At 38.0% G+C, this 19,148-nt stretch overlaps 1 protein-coding gene across 1 annotated transcript in view; it reads left to right on the forward strand.

Annotated features, from left to right (window-relative positions):
• The window catches only part of MME (membrane metalloendopeptidase), a 92,749-nt gene that overhangs the window by 49,104 nt on the left and 24,497 nt on the right, over positions 1-19,148 (forward strand). The window contains exons 10-15 of the mRNA XM_047099889.1: positions 701-837; positions 947-1,040; positions 2,187-2,315; positions 3,285-3,383; positions 6,343-6,423; positions 7,707-7,810. Of these exons, the coding sequence (XP_046955845.1) occupies positions 701-837; positions 947-1,040; positions 2,187-2,315; positions 3,285-3,383; positions 6,343-6,423; positions 7,707-7,810 (644 nt within the window). The remainder of the gene's footprint in view (positions 1-700; positions 838-946; positions 1,041-2,186; positions 2,316-3,284; positions 3,384-6,342; positions 6,424-7,706; positions 7,811-19,148) is intronic.

Genomic DNA, 19,148 nt, shown 5'->3' on the forward strand with positions numbered 1-19,148 from the left:
TTTATGTACTTCCACATCTGTGTTTTTTTCTTATATCTACTGGTGGTTGAATAACCATTTAGAGAATAACAGATAAGATTTCATCTCTTAGCAGCTCCAAAGTGTAAAAATTGCATATGCCTATAGACCCAATATTGATAGTTTCAAATGTGTTGTTTGGCTTCATTGGACCATTTGTGTTGTATCTGTGACATTATTGTACCTCTCCTACAATAGTATGCTTTCATTTATAGCAGGATCTCCACTGAGATGTATCACTGTGTTTGAATGGATTGTTTAATATCCACCTTTTAAAGATAAACACTTTATACCCATTTAAATTTTTGCATAAATGTAGGAAGCTTTATTTTAGAAAGCTAAATTTCTTTTTCATTTTTTTTTAATGTGAGTTAGACCAAGAAGATGACATCGAGCTTAATTTCTAGCTGTATATTCTCTATGCTTAAGGGCTTTGCTCTTGCTCTTAAATGGTTGGTTGAATGCTGCTCTCTAAATAATCATGCTACAGAACTAATTTCTATTCAGGAACTGATTGAAACAATGGAGGAAAAATCCCACGCAAATAAACTGGCCATTGTGGTAATTCTATAGTGATGCAAATGACACCCTAAGCATGTCTGACTCCATAACCATAATTGAGTCTTAGAACCAAGAAGAGAAATCCAAAATGACTGAATGTTTTATGCCTGCTTTTTTCCAGCCATTCAGCTGGTCAAATTTCACAAATGAAATCATGTCAACTGTGAATATTAATATTCCAAATGAAGAAGAGGTGGTTGTTTATGCTCCAGAATATTTAACCAAACTTAAGCTCACTCTTACCAAATATTCTGCCAGGTAGGTATGTCAGAGTGCCTATGTCCTCAAAATTTACATTTAATATCACTCTTTAGAAGCTTTGCAGCCTCATCTTTTCTGTTGCTGGGTGGTGGGTTTTTTTATACAGAGATCTTCAAAATTTAATGTCCTGGCGATTCATAATGGATCTTGTAAGCAGCCTCAGCCGAACCTACAAGGAGTCCAGAAATGCTTTCCGCAAGGTGAAGAAAAAATCTCTCTTTTCTTAAGACTTAACGCATAAAGAGATACATGGTTATGAAGGCTTGCCATGTGCTAGAATGTGGTGAACTTTGCCAAGAGTCAAAATGCCAAATGTTGGTTATTTTGCCCATATTTTGGCTCTGTTGCCTAGGAAAGCCAGCTTTCAAGGGCTTTGCCATCCCATGATTGTCTACTCTGGCAGCATGATTGAATTGCCCTGGAAGGAGATGCGTTTGGTTATTTGAGCAGTTCGTGAGAGAATACTGGCTTGGTTTTTTGTTGTGTTAAACGTAACTGCAAGGGGGTCTATCTGAATAAATTTCATTTTCAGGTGCCTGTAGCACACTAGACATACAGACAGGTGGACTACATTGATGTGGACAATCCACTGAGAGTACAGCTACCTGGAGACAACCTTAAGGCTTTTTACTAGGCTGTACCTGCATTATTTAAACAATCATCCTATTAGTGCTGTGGTGAGGGGAGAGGGCAGGAGGGATTGAAGAGGAAAAACTCTGGCAAACGTATTGATTGGTGTTATGGAAAGGAAACAACTGTTTATTTGACATTTCTAGCATTTACCCTTTGAAAGAAAATATAGACAAAGTTTTGAAATTAAAGCCTGCAAAAATGGTCTTTTGCTCGATTTCCCTTACCTCAGTTAATTCCCTCGTTAGTACTTAAATTTATTCACATACAGTTCTTCTAAGTACTGGAAATTCAGCTAAATTATTAAAAAACTGAAATGTGTTTTCTTGTATACCAGATACGTCCCTTGTTACATAAATTGAACATTACTTCGTGTTTACGTTTATGCAGTTGTAACTGTTATATATATTTTTTTGGTTTTGGTGGAAGGGGGGCCATTTTGTTGTTGTTTTCTAAAACTGTCTACAAGGGTATTCACCTGTAACGGCCCAAAGTTCCACTGGGATGTGCTGCCGAAAATATACCTTGTTTTCAGATTATTTGTAAGTAAATGCTCCAGTTGGATTACTTTTTTGTCTTGGGCAAGGACAACATGCCTTGTGAGGAGAAGCAGAATTTAGAGGACATAAAGAACAGAGTCCCTGTGAAATATGTGTTCTACCTTGCTCTGGCCATCTTCTCGTGGTCAGATGTCATTTCCTTTCTCTCGCCCTTAGGCCCTTTATGGCACAACATCAGAGACAGCAACGTGGAGACGTTGTGCGAACTATGTCAATGGGAATATGGAAAATGCTGTGGGAAGGCTGTACGTGGAAGCTGCATTCGCTGGAGAGAGTAAACATGTGGTAATGTTTTCAGCACAATACTTTTATCAGTTAATTGTTTCCATCAATGGGCAATTACAATAGTTCATAATTGGGCTAAAGTTTGTTAATTGGCGGAGAATCTCTGTATCACAATTTGTGGTTATTTCTCAACCACTCTCCTCCTCCCTCTCCCAAAAGGTCTGCTTCTGTTTCTGATCTTAAAGTTGTCTAGTCCAAAACCAATCGTCCCCCGTCCCGAAACAATGTATTCAGAGTACCCACTCACTCACATGTTCTGTTGATACAGTTAATTGTAAATTCTCCTATTGGCAAGACTGACCAAGAATTAGAGTTTTCTGAAAAACTTTGAAAGTAAGGTTTTAGGGTTTATTTGAAATATCTAAAAAAGTACTCCATTTTTCATTGTTATTGAAATGAAGACCATGGAACTTAAAGACTAAGTGAAAGAAACTATTAAAATGCTACTTTATGCTTAATTGAACTACTAACAGTGATGACAGCTACTATTTTATGTGTTTTTTTATGATAATTGAAACCATTATGTTCTTTTTTTTTATGTTTATTTTTGAGAGAAAGAGAGACAGAGCACAGGTGGGGGAGGGCAGAAAGAGAGGGAGACACAGAATCCGAGCTGTCAGCACAGAACTCTACACAGGGCTCGAACTCACTAATGGTGAGATCATGACCTGAGCCAAAGTCAGATTGAGCCACCCAGGCGTCCTGAAGCCATTACATTCTAAAGATAATTTTTTCATTAATGCATATATAAGACCTATTTCACCATTAGTGTCAATAGTAGCAAGATTCCTTTGAAAACATAATTATCCACATGTATCCATTTGTTTAGGTCATGGTTTGTCTATAAATTTACATGCATTAACATATTATTGAGTCCTATAAAGGCAGCTCAAAGCCCTGTTTGTTAAAATTTGTGTTACAGAAAATCAATTCATGGCCTAAATTTGTCTTCTGTTCCTTTCATTTTAGGTTGAGGATTTGATTACACAGATCCGAGAGGTTTTTATCCAGACTTTAGATGACCTCACTTGGATGGATGCTGAGACGAAAAAGAAAGCTGAGGAAAAGGTAAAAAAGAAACACAAAGCTAACTATTAGCTAACAATTGCTTTACAAGCAAAGATCAACTTTTAAGGAAGTTCAGAAGAAAGAAGTTCAAGGATTGCATAAAATTAAGCAAGCTCCTTCAAGATGTCATGTTTCCAGGAACAGTTTTCGTGGATAAAGATTTGTTTCTATGATTTTTCACCTTTCATTATCTCTTTGCATCCAGCTCCTACTGTCCATGTTCAGTTCAAACCTTTGAAAGATCTCCAATTTTCCTTTTTTTTTTTTTTAAGGAGTCTTCAGAAAACAAGGAAAAATCTTAGATGAACAAGAACTGAAAGATACTCTCAATGGTTCATCTCCTCTTTTCATAAAGCTTATGCAAAAGGACTCTACTAAAGCCTAAAAAATATCCCTTAATGTTTAATGCAGATTTCCAGCTCAAGTTTTAGAAAACATGCCTGATTTAGACTTTTATATGACCTAGGGAGAAAAGTGCTAAATTTCTGTTAAGTGTAAGGTGATGCATTATTTGAGTATTACATGGTGATCTACAGTTAAAGGGATGTTGAAGGAGCCTTGTTATAGCTATTCTTATCTACCCCATTGTGCACCTGTTACTGGGACTTCTCATATCTTGCATAAGAACAAAGGTGTCAGGGCTTCTGGGTGGCTTAGTCGGTTAAGTGTCCGACTTTGGCTCAGGTCACGATCTCATGGTTCATGGGTTTAAGCCTGGCGTCAGGCTCTGCACTGACAGCTCAGAGCCTGGAACCTGCTTCAGATTCTGTGTCTCCCTCTGTCCTCCCCGACTCATGCTCTCTCTCAAAAAAATGAATAAATGTTAAAAAAATTTTTTTTAAAGAATAAAGGTGTCAGATGCCTAAGGAAATCTTAGGTTTAAACTTACTACGATCATTTGTCTTGATAACTATATAAAACTAGAAGGAATATGTCCAGTGGAAATTCTATATACTTTGGCAGCAAAATTCACATGCAACCTGATAATTCCTCTGTAGTTGGGATGGCAAGAAGAACAGACCATTCTTCAAACTGATACAGAAAGAGTTTATGAACCTACTATAATAAAAAACCAAGATACAGTCTAGTTCTTTCCAGGATTAAATCATGTGGAAGGACTATCTTTTTCAGTATTCTCAAAGCTGGAGATAGGTTAGGTCTAGAATTTAGGCACCAAAGTATATCTGTCTTTTCATCACTGACTCAGAAATTTGTCAGAAATTCTGGCCGGGTCTACTCCTTTCATGTACTAGCTATCTTGACCTGGGTCTATTTGATGTAGCACAACTGGATTATGCTAGATCATCATTTCCCAAGGCAGTATCATAAGCCACTGAACCCACAAGTAGTTCCCTGAAGAAGACTCTCACGGTCAAAGAATTTAGGGAACATTTCCTGTAGGAAGACTTTCCTGATCCCATCCTAGACTAGGTTACATGCTTCTAGGAGATGATTTTAAGGCACCATACCTAACACTCATTACATTGTCTGTCATTGAACTTTATGGTAAGCTCTCTGGGGGGAGAAATTTTTTCCTAGCATTGTATTCTCAGCCCCTTACAAAGTACCTGACTCATCATAGATGCTTGAATATGTATTGAATGAGTAAATAGACAAATTAATTCCTTATGCTTACAATTGGACACTTACAATTACCTAATTTTAAGCTGCAGTAAAGAAGCCTGCTTAATGTTTTTGTCACAGTATTTACCCAAAGTATTTGACAATAAATCCTTTTTATGTAGACCTAATTCTGTAGTTTGTGTCCCTTAGGACACTCTTTGGGGAAGTGTCTTCTAGAAAATAAAAAACCTCTGAGAAGGGGCTTACGGTAATGGGCAGTGGTGTGGAAACCTACAAGAAAATGGGCTTGGCCTAAAACAGACTTATGCATATCCTGTCTGATCCACTGTGGAAATCCTGTGCTTATGAAACAGATTTGTAGCATAATTAAATTACTTTTTTAGGTTTTTATTTATTTATTTTGAAAGAGAGAGAAAGTGAGCAGGGGAGGGGCAGAAAGAGGGAGAGAGAGGATCCCAAGCAGGCTCCACACCATCAGCACAGAACCCGAAGCGGGGCTCAAACTCACAAACTGTGAGATCATGACCCGAGCCGAAACCAAGAGTCGGACGTTCAACTGACTGAGCCACCCAGGCGCCCTGCATAATTAAAATATTTAAGAGCAATGTAATATGATAGAATCAAAAGTCAAATATCTTTGAAAAAATGAGAGAAATAAAAAATGGAAAGATATTGCAATAGTAAACTAGTAATAAAATAATAAAAAAATAAGTAAACAATTTTAAAATAATAAAAATAAAAATTAGCAAGGGTAGTAAGCAAGTGGTAAACAGGAGCTAGTACAACAAGGCAAGTCCTGTCTTCTACTCATTTAAATAATGCCATTTTTTTAACTGTGGAAGATAGGTACACAGGCCTTGGAGACCAAAAGAGAACATATAAACTCCAGGACTCCATACTCAGAAAGAACATTAGCACTAAACTTATAAGCCCATATCTGTTTTCTCAGCCAAATCAGTGAAATGGAAAGACAATTATAAGCTGGTAGAATGGAAGCTCTATTACTTACCCCTCCTAAGAAATGGAAGAAAAAAGCCTTTCAGAGAAAAAATTCATAGAAGTACAATACATGAGGAACAATGACTTGTCAGTTTTCATTTTGGTTTTCTTGGGAAAGCTGGAACCTATAAGAATAGGGTATTAGAAGCTAAATTTCAGAACCGGTTTTTGTTTATTTTCAACCCCAGGGAGAAGCCATTGCAAAGATCTCTATTTAAGTGTTGTCAGATACTATTTTTGTAAACAGTATGGAGCAGGTTATTCAATTGGCAGTCATGGGCAAATTATAATGTTTGCATTTAAAAATGTATATATATAATGTTTGCATTTGAAAGCTATAGAATTATCCTTATATTCAATATTTTAATTTTCATAGGCCTTAGCAATTAAAGAAAGAATTGGCTATCCTGATGACATTATTTCAAATGACAACAAACTGAATAATGAATACCTCGAGGTAAGTCTCTATGCAGACTGTGCTAATGATACCTGGGGCTGGTGATGATGTCATTTGCAGCTGTGGGGTGCCCGAAATGATGTGAAGTAGCCTAAGGCCAAAGGTCTTGTTATATAAAAGCCTTTTCCACCGAAGCCAGAACTTGTGTTTTAGTTTTATCCTTTTGTTTCATTGGCCTGGTTCATATTTGGTTTTTGTGATCTTGGTCTCCATATATTCCATTGAACAGTACTGGAAAAATCTGGTGTCCTTTAAAGAGCATCAAGGGGTAGACATCAAAGTGATGAGCAACAGGCCGCACTCAGGCTCCTTATCTCCTCTGGTCCAGGCCTGGAAAGTCACGTCTTCAGTTCCCCTTCACTTTCCTATTATTCCTCCACTGGATAAAAACCAGGTTATGCCTCTGTATTCAAAAAAAAAAAAATAAAACAAAACAAAAACCTACCATTTGAAAACCAGAATCGGTTTTATTCCCCTCTGGTAATGTAACAATGAAAAGAGAACAGAATTGATTCAAGTCACTACACTATTGATTTAAGACCCAGCTGAGGATCCTGTTGCTAATCTTGGTCCCTGCAACTCCTTGAGACCCTGGTGACAACAAGGTGATCCTTGCCCAGAAGTGGGGATGTCAGTGATTCCTAATCCATTGATTACCGGTCTAACATGGGAGTTTGCAAGCCACAGTGTCCTCTTCTCTCTTTACATTTATAGAAAAGGTTGACTATTTCTTGTAAATGAGCTGGCTGCAGCATCTGAGTCCTGGGGGCCTTTGTGGCAGGAGTCTGATGGCTAAGAACATAGACCCACAGGGAAATTCTTGGGTTCAAATCCCAGCTCCACCATTCACTAACTTGGGCAAGTGACTTAATTGCCTTGGTTTCCTCAGCTTTAAAATGGCAATAACAACCCATCTTCATAAGATTATTATAAGGATTAAAAACATGTAATATATAAAGTGCTGAGAACAGTGCCTGGTACATTGTAGGTGCTAAAATGGAATGTGCTCTTATCTGTCATGTAAGGGTTACTATCAATATAGGAAAGCTTGTCTGACACTCGGTTCATTTGATTAGTTACAGAAGAATAGACTAAAGTAGCGATTTAGTTAGAGCGACAGTGACCTATTATATAGAACTAGGCTAAATGGAATTAAATCCTTCTTTGGTAAGTTTTAATGCTCTCCGTTAACTTTATTAACTGATACAATTTAAGAAAATGTTCCCTATGTTTTTTTAGCAGAAATTTTGACTATTTTTCCCAAAACCTTTTATGTAATATAGTTGAACTACAAGGAAGATCAATACTTTGAGAACATAATTCAAAACTTGAAGTTTGGCCAAAATAAACAACTAAAGAAGCTCCGAGAAAAGGTGGACAAGGATGAGTATGTATATTCCAGTTTGCTATATGTTCATTCAGAAAAGGGGCTTTTCCCCTCTCATTGTTGGGTTAAGAAAAAGAACCTGACTCAATGTTAATGTTAAAAAAGTACAATATCCTCCTTCAATGGAGTGAATACCTCTAAGAGCATCCAAGAATATCATACTAAAGGTGGGTCAAAGATTTAAGCAAAATTAAATTTTTTTTTATTACGGTGGCCTCAGGCTACCTCATTTCTTTGGTTTCCTCTCATATTATTACCTGTTTCCTCTACTTTGTGGACAAGTTTCTCAAGAACACCTTAACCTAGGTAACCCAGAGCTCCTGCAAGTTTTCTCTGAGGCCACACTTGTGGAACTCAGAATTATCTCCTGCCCACAGCCCCACCTGTTTTCTATGGGTTAGTCATCCCACAACTCCATCCCCTTCTAGACTGTTCCGTGTGACACGCCCCTCAAACTTGTGGCAGCCAAATAAGAGATAATGGGAGTTGCCTTCAAATGCTCTTAATCCCTGCTTATCAGTGGCATTGGTGCTTCATGTTAACATCAGCTTAGTGTTTATTTTTCAGCTAAATGGGTGTGTCTAACTCAGTATGTCTAACATATTAACATGCATCAACTTGTGTGTTTGTGCACATAGAGCCCTAGAGCTGCTTATGTTGACTTTTTCTTGCTGGGCTCTTAACTTCTAGAGAACAGGGGCTATTCCTTTTGACTGCTCAGCAGCATGCTGAACACATGGAAGGTTTTCAGTTAAAACTGAGTTAAAGAGTGAGTGAGCGAATAAAAAAGAAATGTACTAACTTGATCCGTGTGGTAGCCAACAAAATAACATGACAGTGAGGTGCTTGGTTTATTATTCATGTATTCATTTATTCATTCTTTTATTCATTTACTAAACTAATATTGTAGAACACTAAGTCCAGGTTTCATTGGGAACTGGGAGAATCACAAGTGAACTTTATATTATATTATATTATATTATATTATATTATATTATATTACATTACAACAGCAGAAGGTAAGAAAGACATATATAATAAACTCTACCACTAGGAGGGAAGTGCCAGGAAGTGTACAAAGTGATGTGAGACTGTTTGATGACAGGCTGTTCTGTTCTCAGTTAACTAAGTACAGGTTGGACAAAATTCCTAAGTGAAAATGCCAATACATTCAATCTCTGTACAGCATTTTGAACCTGTCAGGTGCCATGAAAGAGAGATTGATTTCCTTTGCTGACCTCTGGGTTTATACTGCAGTAAATGTATTGTCTGGTGCTAAAAACAGGGCTGCAAATGTCAGAGAACGTTTAGTGTCCTAGCTGGCAAAGAAGGAAGAAGAGTGGGTGCATATGGTTTGTGTTGTAATTGGTTGTGAAACCCTATTTCAAAAAACCCTATTTCAAGAAAAAGTCATCAAAAAGAATATTCAGTGGGTAAACTTATAAACTGAGAAGTTTCTTGTAAGTCTGAATTTTTTTCTTTAAGATGCATATACTTACATTTAATAATTGTTAGTACTGTGTGAAATATCTACAGAGAAATATTGTCAAATAGTGTTTCTGAAAATAGCTAATATAACCTGCATCCATATGACACCAGAAGACTTTTTCATAATTTTAAAAATAGTTGTTGAGTTATGGCTTCATGTTTTCTTTTGAACTTAATGTAGTCCAAAGTTCTACAATTATTTCGTAATATAGTTTGCATTTTTCATTCCCTTTCATCATATGTGTTGCTTTTCTCTTGAGTCCTTTTCCCTTACAATAATCACAAGTGAAAGCTGTGTACACTGTTTTAATGAATGTTTGTTCAGTAGCACGCATAGGTCAACAGAACATTTTGGGTCCTTCCCATGAGCTTCTGATAGTCATCATAAGTGCAATATGGCTTCTAAGGTCTTCTCTGCCATGTCAGACTAGTTTCTTTTCCTTTCTCTTCTTCTGCCTGTGTACTGAGTCCAAGGGTTCTAAATTCTGGCTGTACAGGAGAGTCACCTGGGGAGCCCTAGAAATAGTACTGAGGCCCTAATCTCACTACCCTTGCCTGTGATGTACTTGCCTGTGGGTGGGGACCCAGGTATTGGATTCTTTTTAAGTACTACCCCCCAACTTCAAGTGAGAACCTCTGAGTCAGCGTTAGTTCCTTTTGGTTAATGATACTCTTTGTATTTAGTTTTGTGTCATTTTCTTTTTACAGGGTGATGCTTTTAATTTGGCAGTTTAGGTTTAAAATTTATTTTTTGTTTTCCAAAATATTGGAAGCACTTTTGACAATGATCACGTCAAACCATTAGGACTGTGGGATACAATGTCATGACAGTTCCTTATATTTTTTTGAGGTTTCTTGGAGTGAAAGTTTCAGACCTATTTTGTAATTGTGTAGTAGTAATAAAGTCACTATGTTCTCCTTCCTTTTTTATGTATACCAAATTCAAATCCTCACTGTGTGTGTTCAGGCAGACACATCTACTGCTTCTGCTTTGTTCACATAGTTTGTAGTTACGTCTCAGAGAACTACATTTTCAGATGCTCAAGTCCTCACTCCTAAGGTCTTTCAGGAGAAATAGTGCCCATGCCCACAATTGATGGGACAGGGATGGGAAAAACTATGGATTATGTAGGGTTTATGTTGTAGGGTATTGTAGATGCATTATATTTTCAAGACAACAATCAATTTGAATTAATTCAGTCAATTAACCAAGTAATAAGCTTCTGGACCTGTTTTTGTTTGTTTGTTTGTTTGTTTGTTTGTTTGTTTTTCCCCTCACTGGGCAAACTCATATGCTTCTTGGCATCTTCTACCGCCATTATGACCACTGAATATTTGTACCTGGCCCAGATTTGTTTTCAACCCACATGTCTAGCTACCCATGAAACATCTCTACATAGGTGTTCCACAGACCCTACAAACACAGAATTTTCCATTTGGGACAAAACTTGATCATCTTTCTCCCCATATCCTCATATTGCCCTATATTTTCCAGCAACTTTCATCTTATTGTTATCAAGACAGAAATCAGGGACTCACCATTCTAGACTGATCTCTTTCTCTCATCTCTGACATCTATAGTAATATCTACTCCAGATCCCCATTAAAAACCAAAAGTTTACATCTACCAGCTGCTAATTAAAGATTATATAGGTATTGTTAGGGGATCTCCATCTTACTCTCTCCATGGTCACTGAGTAAATTCAGGCATGTCTCATTGTTCACCAAAGTTATTACTAATTTTTTCCTAATCTTATCACCAATCATCTTACTTTCCTTCAGCTCATTCTCCTTACTAATACCCTAGAGATTTTTTAAAGACATAGAATGAGTCGTGTTATTTCCTGATGAAAACCTTTCAATATATCCCTATTGCCTTTCTCATGATACAAGGCTCTGCATTCCTCCCATTAGCTCTCCAGAATTCCTTTAGATTCACCCTGCCCACCCTCCCAGCATTGCCCAAACCTCCAGCTATAGGAATAACTCTAGGTCATTCTTCCATCTTTTCTTCCTCCTTGTCCCTTACCGTGGATCACCCTTTCTGTCCTTGTTCATCTAACAGAAGCCTATATATTGTTGGACTCAACTAGAACATTACTTCCTTATTCATAGCACCCCACTGCATTTTTCTCTTCACCTTGTGCCTCCCCTAGTCCTTGATGAAAGCAGAAACCAGATGTTTGTGTCACCAGAGCCTGAACACTGATGAACAGAATGTAGATCCTTCCTCAATGTTTCTGGGGTTAATAAATGATACAATAGTGGTTTGTGATCATGCTGATGAAGTGAACTCAACTGCTAAGGTAGAGAGTGTCACATCCAAGCGTTTCACCATCATGGTCAGTGAAGTTATATAACAGCTCTCCGCTGCTCTCTCTGTTTAACAGATTCAAAACATTGAGAAAGTCCTGGAAGTCTGTATGTGATCTACCTGATTTAATCATTTCACTAAAAGAGCCTTCTGCCCATTTGAGCAGGCAGCTACTGCAAAGGACAGGGATTTAAATTTGAAAAGCTTGGTTCATGGGGTTTCTGAGTGCCTAGTGTTTCCAAAATTATCCCAAACATTGTGTTCTCTGGGTCTTTGGTACCAGTTTGTAAAGAATTTCAAATATGTCATATTATCAGATAGTAAGAGTGATAAACTTAGAATGTAATATCCTTTGGCAAAATTACTTAGATATATATCTATAATGATTTTATTTCCAGTAACATGATTATTCACTTAGAGTCAATAGAACATAAACCTCTAAAGAGAAAGAAAAATGTACAAGAATAACAACAGAAAGCATTCTTTTTCTTGTGTTTTAGATTTGATGTTATTTTGTTAGTTTCTCAGGACACAACTTCCTGTGATATAACTGTGATGTGGCCCTGTTTGTAAATCATGACCACTGAGCCACGGCGTTACTTATCAAAAACTACAAAGATTCATTTCATTGCTTCATCTTTCCTGCTGTTGTGTTTCAAAATAAAAACACAGGTATATTGACAAGAGCCAGTTCAATAAGCATTTTATTGAGCAGCTGCAACGTGCAAATCATTGTGCTAAATAAACACTGTAAAGGATATAGATGAATAAAATGTGGCCCTGGAGCCAGGAGCTCACAATCTAAAGAAAGAAGCAAGTAAGTAACAGTTAAATCTGATAAAAGGCAGAGTTTGCTTGGTTCTGTTACAAGTGCTAGAACAGCACTTTTTTAAAACCACCATTAAACCTTTACTTATTAGTAGAACATTCTCTAGAAGCAACATGTCAGCATTTAAATTAATATTGACATGAACAGAAGATTCACTAGAAACAAAACAGAACAAAATGGTTGGTTCATCTGTCTTCCCTGTCATTGCTTCAAGCCTGCTGTCTTTTCTAATCTGGGCTCATTGGGTGGTGGCAATCCCTGGCAACCAGCACTGTGGCTCTGTGTGTTTTTTTCTGAAAGGTCAACACCACCAAAAACAGCAGGGAGGTTGGTACCCTGTGAAGCGACACCATGGATTTGCCACTGCAATGAGTCACTAACTCTCTTTCAGTGTCCCAGTTCTGCCACTTACTACCTGTGGCCCTTTAAAAGGCATGTAGTTTTCTTATTTATAAAATGAGCAGGTTGATTTAGATTGTATATCATCTTTAAGATTCCAGCATTCAAATTCTGTGGGCCTAACTGTGAAGTTTTGATAAGAGCCAAGAAGTTTTCCTCCTTGGCTTCTACACATCAGGTGACTCGAGAGAAAAAGAACATGCTCTCCAGAGAGGTAGGGAAGTAGCTCACTTCTTTCTAAAATAACCCTTCTATTTTTCCCCTTCACTGATATTTCTAGAGCCAGTCTTCTTTCTAATGAAGTCCTATATCAGTGAGCTTGGTTATCAAAAGAAAAATAGTATGCAGGGCTATTATATTATATATCGTATAATATATCCACTAATATAATATATAATATAATATAATATAATATAATATAATATAATATAATGTGGGTAAATGAGATGGTATAGAGGTGGTGTTGGTAGGAACTGTCCAGGGTGTGTGTGCGGAGTGCTGGAGACTTGAGACACAAATGAGTCTCCATGAGCATAGATGTATGGGGAGGATTTACAAAAAAGATTATTTGGTTCATCAAGCACTACTGAGCCAGGAACATGGAATAACAGATAGACTAAATTTGGACAAATCATTCTGGTTCCCACATACTGCCATGGAATTCTTGTGTTCTACATTTGTTGTAATAGTTGAAAATTTGAGATTTCCATCTTTTAGGCTCCCATTAAACTGCCAGTCTTTGTGGTTTTCCGCTGTGTTTTGGAGGCTATAAGCAAAACATATTTGATCATTAAAAACATTTCTGCTTTTTTAAAATTAAGTTTTTATTGCAATTCCTGTATGATTAACATACAGCATTAGATTAGTGATTCAATAATTCTATACATTACTCAGTGCTCTTCATGATAAGGATAAAAACATTTCTGCTTTTTAATTAGCACCCAAGGAAGGCTTTGGGTTTTTTTGTGTGTTTGGTTTTGGTTTTTGGCTTTTTTAGAGGGGATGGGAAGTAGAGAAGGGAATTAAATGGTTTAAAGGTTGAAGTTTTAAACTAAGAGAATTTTGCAAAAGAATTCTAGAACTTTTACACTAGTGTACCATCTTTTTATTTTTTTTTATTTTTTTTAACGTTTATTTATTATTGAGAGACAGAGTGTGAGCAGGAGAGGGGCAGAGGGAGACACAGAATCTGAAACAGGCTCCAGGCTCCAAGCTGTCAGCACAGAGCCCGACACGGGGCTCGAACTCACAAACCGCAAGATCATGACCTGAACTGAAGTCGGAGGCTTAACCAACTGAGCCACCCAGGTGCCCCTACTAGTGTACCATCTTGAGGGGATGATATTTCAGTTGGTGCATAGCTCTTGGTGGCCATGGCTCTCTATAGCCTGCATAGAAGGAGTGCCTCACCTAGGCCTAGTGCCTTCCCCCTTCCCAGAGTCCAAGGAGGGGAGTCATCTCTCTTGGAGGTTGGAGGACTCATTCATATGCCAAGGCCCAAATACATATTGAGCACCTATCATGTTCCCTAAGTCTTAGAGATACAATTAAGAACAAAGCATAAAATAAACAAGTGAGACAGTGTTAAACTAAAAAGCTTCTGCACAGCAAAGGAAATGACCAACAGAATAAAAAAGCAATGTATGAAGTGGGAGAAAACATTGGTTAAATCATATTTCTGATAAGGTGATAATCTACAAAATATATAAGAGACCTCTAAAACTCAGTAACAAAAAAAGTAATAAGCCAATTTAAAAATGGGTTAAGGGCTTGAATAGACATTTCTCCAAAGAAGACTTATAAATGGCTGACAGACACGTGAAAAGATGCTCAGCGTTAGTAATCATCAGGGAAATGCAAGTCAAAACCAACAATGAGATAACACATCACTGCTGTCAGGATGACTGTTATAAAAAGAGAGAGAGAGAGAGAGAGAGAGAGAAGTATTGGTAATGGATATGGAGAAATTGGAGAGCTTGCACACCATTGGTGGGAATGCAAAATGGTGCAGCTGCTATGGAAAACAGTATGGCAGTTCCTCAAAAAATTAGAAATAGAACTACCATATGACCCAGGAAACCCATTTCTAAATATATTCCAAAGAATTGAAATCGATATCTTCAGGGAATATTTGCGCTCCCTTGTTCATTGCAGCACCATTCAGAACAGATAGATGTGGAAACAACCTGTTTCCACTGACCGATAAATGGATAAAGAAAATGTGGTTCATATATACAATGGGATACATTCAGCTTTTTTTTTTTTAATTTTTTTTTTCAACGTTTATTTATTTTTGGGACAGAGAGAGACAGAGCATGAACGGGGGAGGGGCAGAGAGAGAGGGAGACACAGAATCGGAAACAGGCTCCAGGCTCTGAGCCATCAGCCCAGAGCCCAACGCGGGGCTCGAACTCACGGACCGCAAGATCGTGACCTGGCTGAAGTCGGACGCTTAACCGACTGCGCCACCCAGGCGCCCCACATTCAGCTTTTAAAGAGTAGGAGATTCTGCAATATACAACATGGATGAACATGAAAACATTATGCTAAGTGAAATAAGCCAGAGAGAGAAAGACAAATACTGCATGATTCCACTTATGTGAGTTTTTCTAAAATAGTCAAATTCATAAAACCAAAGAATGGAATTGTGATTACCAGGGGCTGGAGGAGAGGAGTAGATGGGGAGTTATTAGTCAAAAGGCATAAAGTTTAAATTAAGCAAGATCAATAACCTCTAGAGATCTTCTGTGCAGCTTTGTACACAGTTTTCAATGCGTTAAAGTGTATTAAGAGGATATAGCTTCTGGCAGATGTTCTTACTATAATTAAAAAAAAAAGAAATATCATTGATTCCATGGAGTTACTGTCTAATGAGATAGACAATAGACATAATGTAAGTTATGTTATTGCTAAGGGTTATCTAGGATAGAAGAAGTTTCAGTTCTTGAAAGATCCCAAGATTATTCTAAATCAGGAAAAAAGTCATCAAAAGAAAATTCTGACAACTGATTCACCCACCCATATATTTTCCAGTTTGGGAATTTCTCTGAATTTGGCACATCACACAAATGAAGGGGCACACATTTGTGCGTATACAGATAGAAACTTATCAAAGACTAAAAAGAATGTGCCTTGTTGCCAAACTTAGAACTACATGCCACCAACTGATGACTTCTAGGAAGAAAATCACATCAGTGATTTCTGTTGCATTTTGTTGAAGAAGTGGATTCTCCCAATTTCAGGTCACAATGGGTGTCTTGGTTCTCACCTCTCAGGTAATCAGAGTACTTCAGTTATGTTAACAACTCTTCTGCAACATCAATGAATAGTTTAAAGGGGCTCTTTTATCCTGCTGTGCTTTTATCTTTGGGTAAAAAACATTGCACTTTATGGAACAGTGGAAAGAATTTGCAGTCAGGGAGGGACGGTGGGACCGTGGAAAATGGGACTTAGACAGAATGGGCAGCCCTGAGTTAAGGTTCTTGCTCTGCCACTTACTGTGTAAACTTAGACAACCTCCATAATATGAGTATCAGTGATTCCTTTATAAACTGAGGAAAATAACATCTACTTTTGCCTTATGGGGTTGTTGTGTTATATATTGTATATGTGCCTGTCGTATAACTTAGGTGCTTATTAAATAGTAGCTGTTTTTGTTACAGTCTGGTCATGATCGGTCTTCTAAAATGACTTCGTTGTAGGGTAGAGGCCAGCATCCTAAAGTGTATTAGGGTAAGGGGGAGACCTAAGTGTGAAACAATTTTAAAAGGAGCACTTTCAAAGGGGCAGTCCCAAATGGCAGCCTAGGAAGATCCTGAACTCACGTCATTCCATGGACTGAATCTATAGCTACATATGGAACAATTATTCCCTCTGATAAAGACCTGAAAACTAGCTGAACAGCTTCTTCATGACAAACAGTAAAAGGGCCAAATTGAGATGGGTGGGAGAGGCAGTTTGGTGGTCTTGCCAAAAACACTATCCTTGGTGCAGTGACCCACAACTGGGAAGGGGGGATTTCACCAATCCAGAGCTTCTTTCTGAGGACTGAGGTGTTTGTTCCCCACATCACACCAACCTGTGGGACCTGCAATGGAGAGATGTGAAAACCAGTGGGACTCAAATCCAAGAGACCCAAAAGGACAGAGAGAACTGAGATAATTATCTTAAAGGGCTTGCATGCAGACTCCATGGAGTCACTCCAGGGACCAGCACAAAAGCAGCAGTTTGAAAAGGGCCTAGATTATATGTGAAGGAGATTTATTTGCTAATCCTAACTCATCTGCCAAAAGGGCATGGGCCTGTTGGGACTCCATGCGGAGAGAGGAATGGGTGGACACCAACTTTGCTCTCTTTCTCTCTCTCTCTCTCTCTCTCTACCTTGATAGCATAGGTAGGAGTGCCTCAGCTCTGTGCTATTCTGCCTTGCTGAAGTGAACGAGCATATACAGGACACACAGGGGATGCTCCTTAATTACCTGGCTCTGGTGGCCAGGGGGCTTGTGTTAAGAAGCCACCAGATCCCAAGGACTGTAACAATTTGAGAGATAGTTTTTGGCAGGCAACCACCCCCAGAGTACTACACAGACTGTAGACTAAAACATACCTCCAGTATTTCTATGTGAAAGCCCTATTTATTTGTCCAGGAGCTTTTCAGTCTGAGGGGCAGACTTCAGGTGTGCTACAGATCTAGAGGCTATGGAGGTGCTCTCAGGGAATGTAGGCTGGGGATACCATCTTTGCGTCTCACTACACCTCCCCAGTACCTCCCAAAAAGGAGCTTATACACTCTTCAGAAGCCCCAATTTTTATAACTATACAACAGGGACACCTGCAGATCAAGTGGTCTGGAGGCCAGCAGGGTTTACAATTGCAGTCCCTCAAAACTATATATTTGTGTACTTTAGAAACTGCTGTCTCAGGGGCTTCCAGTCAACCTCAAACTGGGTGCTAAATGAGATTCCTCCCTTTGGAACACTGACAAGTCTTGCCACACCCTCAACAACTGGGATCTATGAAGAATGAATCAGGTTGCTTTGATACCTACAAAGGTTGAGAGACAGCAAAGACCTAGGGCAAGGTTGAGAGATAAGTTTCCTACACAAGGGCACTCCTTCAATACTTCGAAAGGTAGTTGTTTTGCCTAGTACATAGAAACAAGTGAAAAGAGTCAAACAAAATGAGAAAGCAGACAAATATGTTCCCAATGAAAGAGCATTAAAACCATATATTCCATATTACCAAATCAATCTATAGGTTTAATGCAATCTCTATCAAAATTCCAGTAGCATTTTTCACAGAAAAAGAACAAACAATCCTAAAATTTGTATTGAAACACAAGACATCCCAAATAGCCAAAGCAATAGTGAGAGGAGAAGATAAAAGCTGGAGACTTTATATATGTGTGTGTGTGTGTGTGTGTGTGTGTGTGTGTGTGTGTATCCTACAACTCATCAGCAAAAAAAAACAAAAACAAAAAACCAGTCCAATTAAAAAATGAGCAGAGGATCTCAATAATCATTTTTCCAAAGAAGACACAAAAGATGACTAAGAGGCACATGATATGATGCTCAATGTTACTAACCAGGGAAATGCAAAGCAATCACAATGAGATATCACCTCACAATGTTAGAATGTTTATTACCAAAAAGAAAAAAATGGCAAGTTTAGCAGGGGACCTGTTGTACACTATGGTGGGAATATAAATTGGTGCAGCCACAATGGAAAACAGTGTGGAGTTTCCTAAAGATACAAATAGAAGTATGCCATATGACCCAGCAATTCCACTTCCTGGTATTTATTTGAAGAAAATAATAACACTAATTTAGAAAGATATATGCACCCTTATATTTATTGCAGCATTATTTACAACAGCCAAGATGTGGGAACAACCTAAGTGTTCATTGATGAATGAATAGATAGAAGATGCAGTATGTATGTATGCATGTGTGTGTGTGTGTGTGTACGTGTGTGTATATTTATACATATACATCATATACACACACATGCACACACACAAGGGAATACTATTCAGCCATAAAAAGGGTGAAATATTGCCATTTGTGACAACATGGATGGAATTTGATGGTAAATGCTAAGAGAAACGAGGCAGAGAAAAACAAATACTGTATGATTTCCCTTATATGTGATATCTAGAAAACAAATGAAAAAACAAAACTCATAGATACATAGAACAGAATGGTGGTTGTCAGGGCAGAGGATGGTTTGGGGCTGGGTAATATATATAAAGGGGATCAAGAGATGCAGACTTCTAGGTATAAAATAATTAGTTGTGGGGATGTAATGTA

This window comes from Lynx rufus, unplaced genomic scaffold (genome assembly GCF_022079265.1).
Source record: "Lynx rufus isolate CCGP_SWC_20201006 ecotype Redwood Valley unplaced genomic scaffold, mLynRuf1.p SCAF_5, whole genome shotgun sequence".
Lineage (NCBI taxonomy): Eukaryota > Metazoa > Chordata > Mammalia > Carnivora > Felidae > Lynx > Lynx rufus.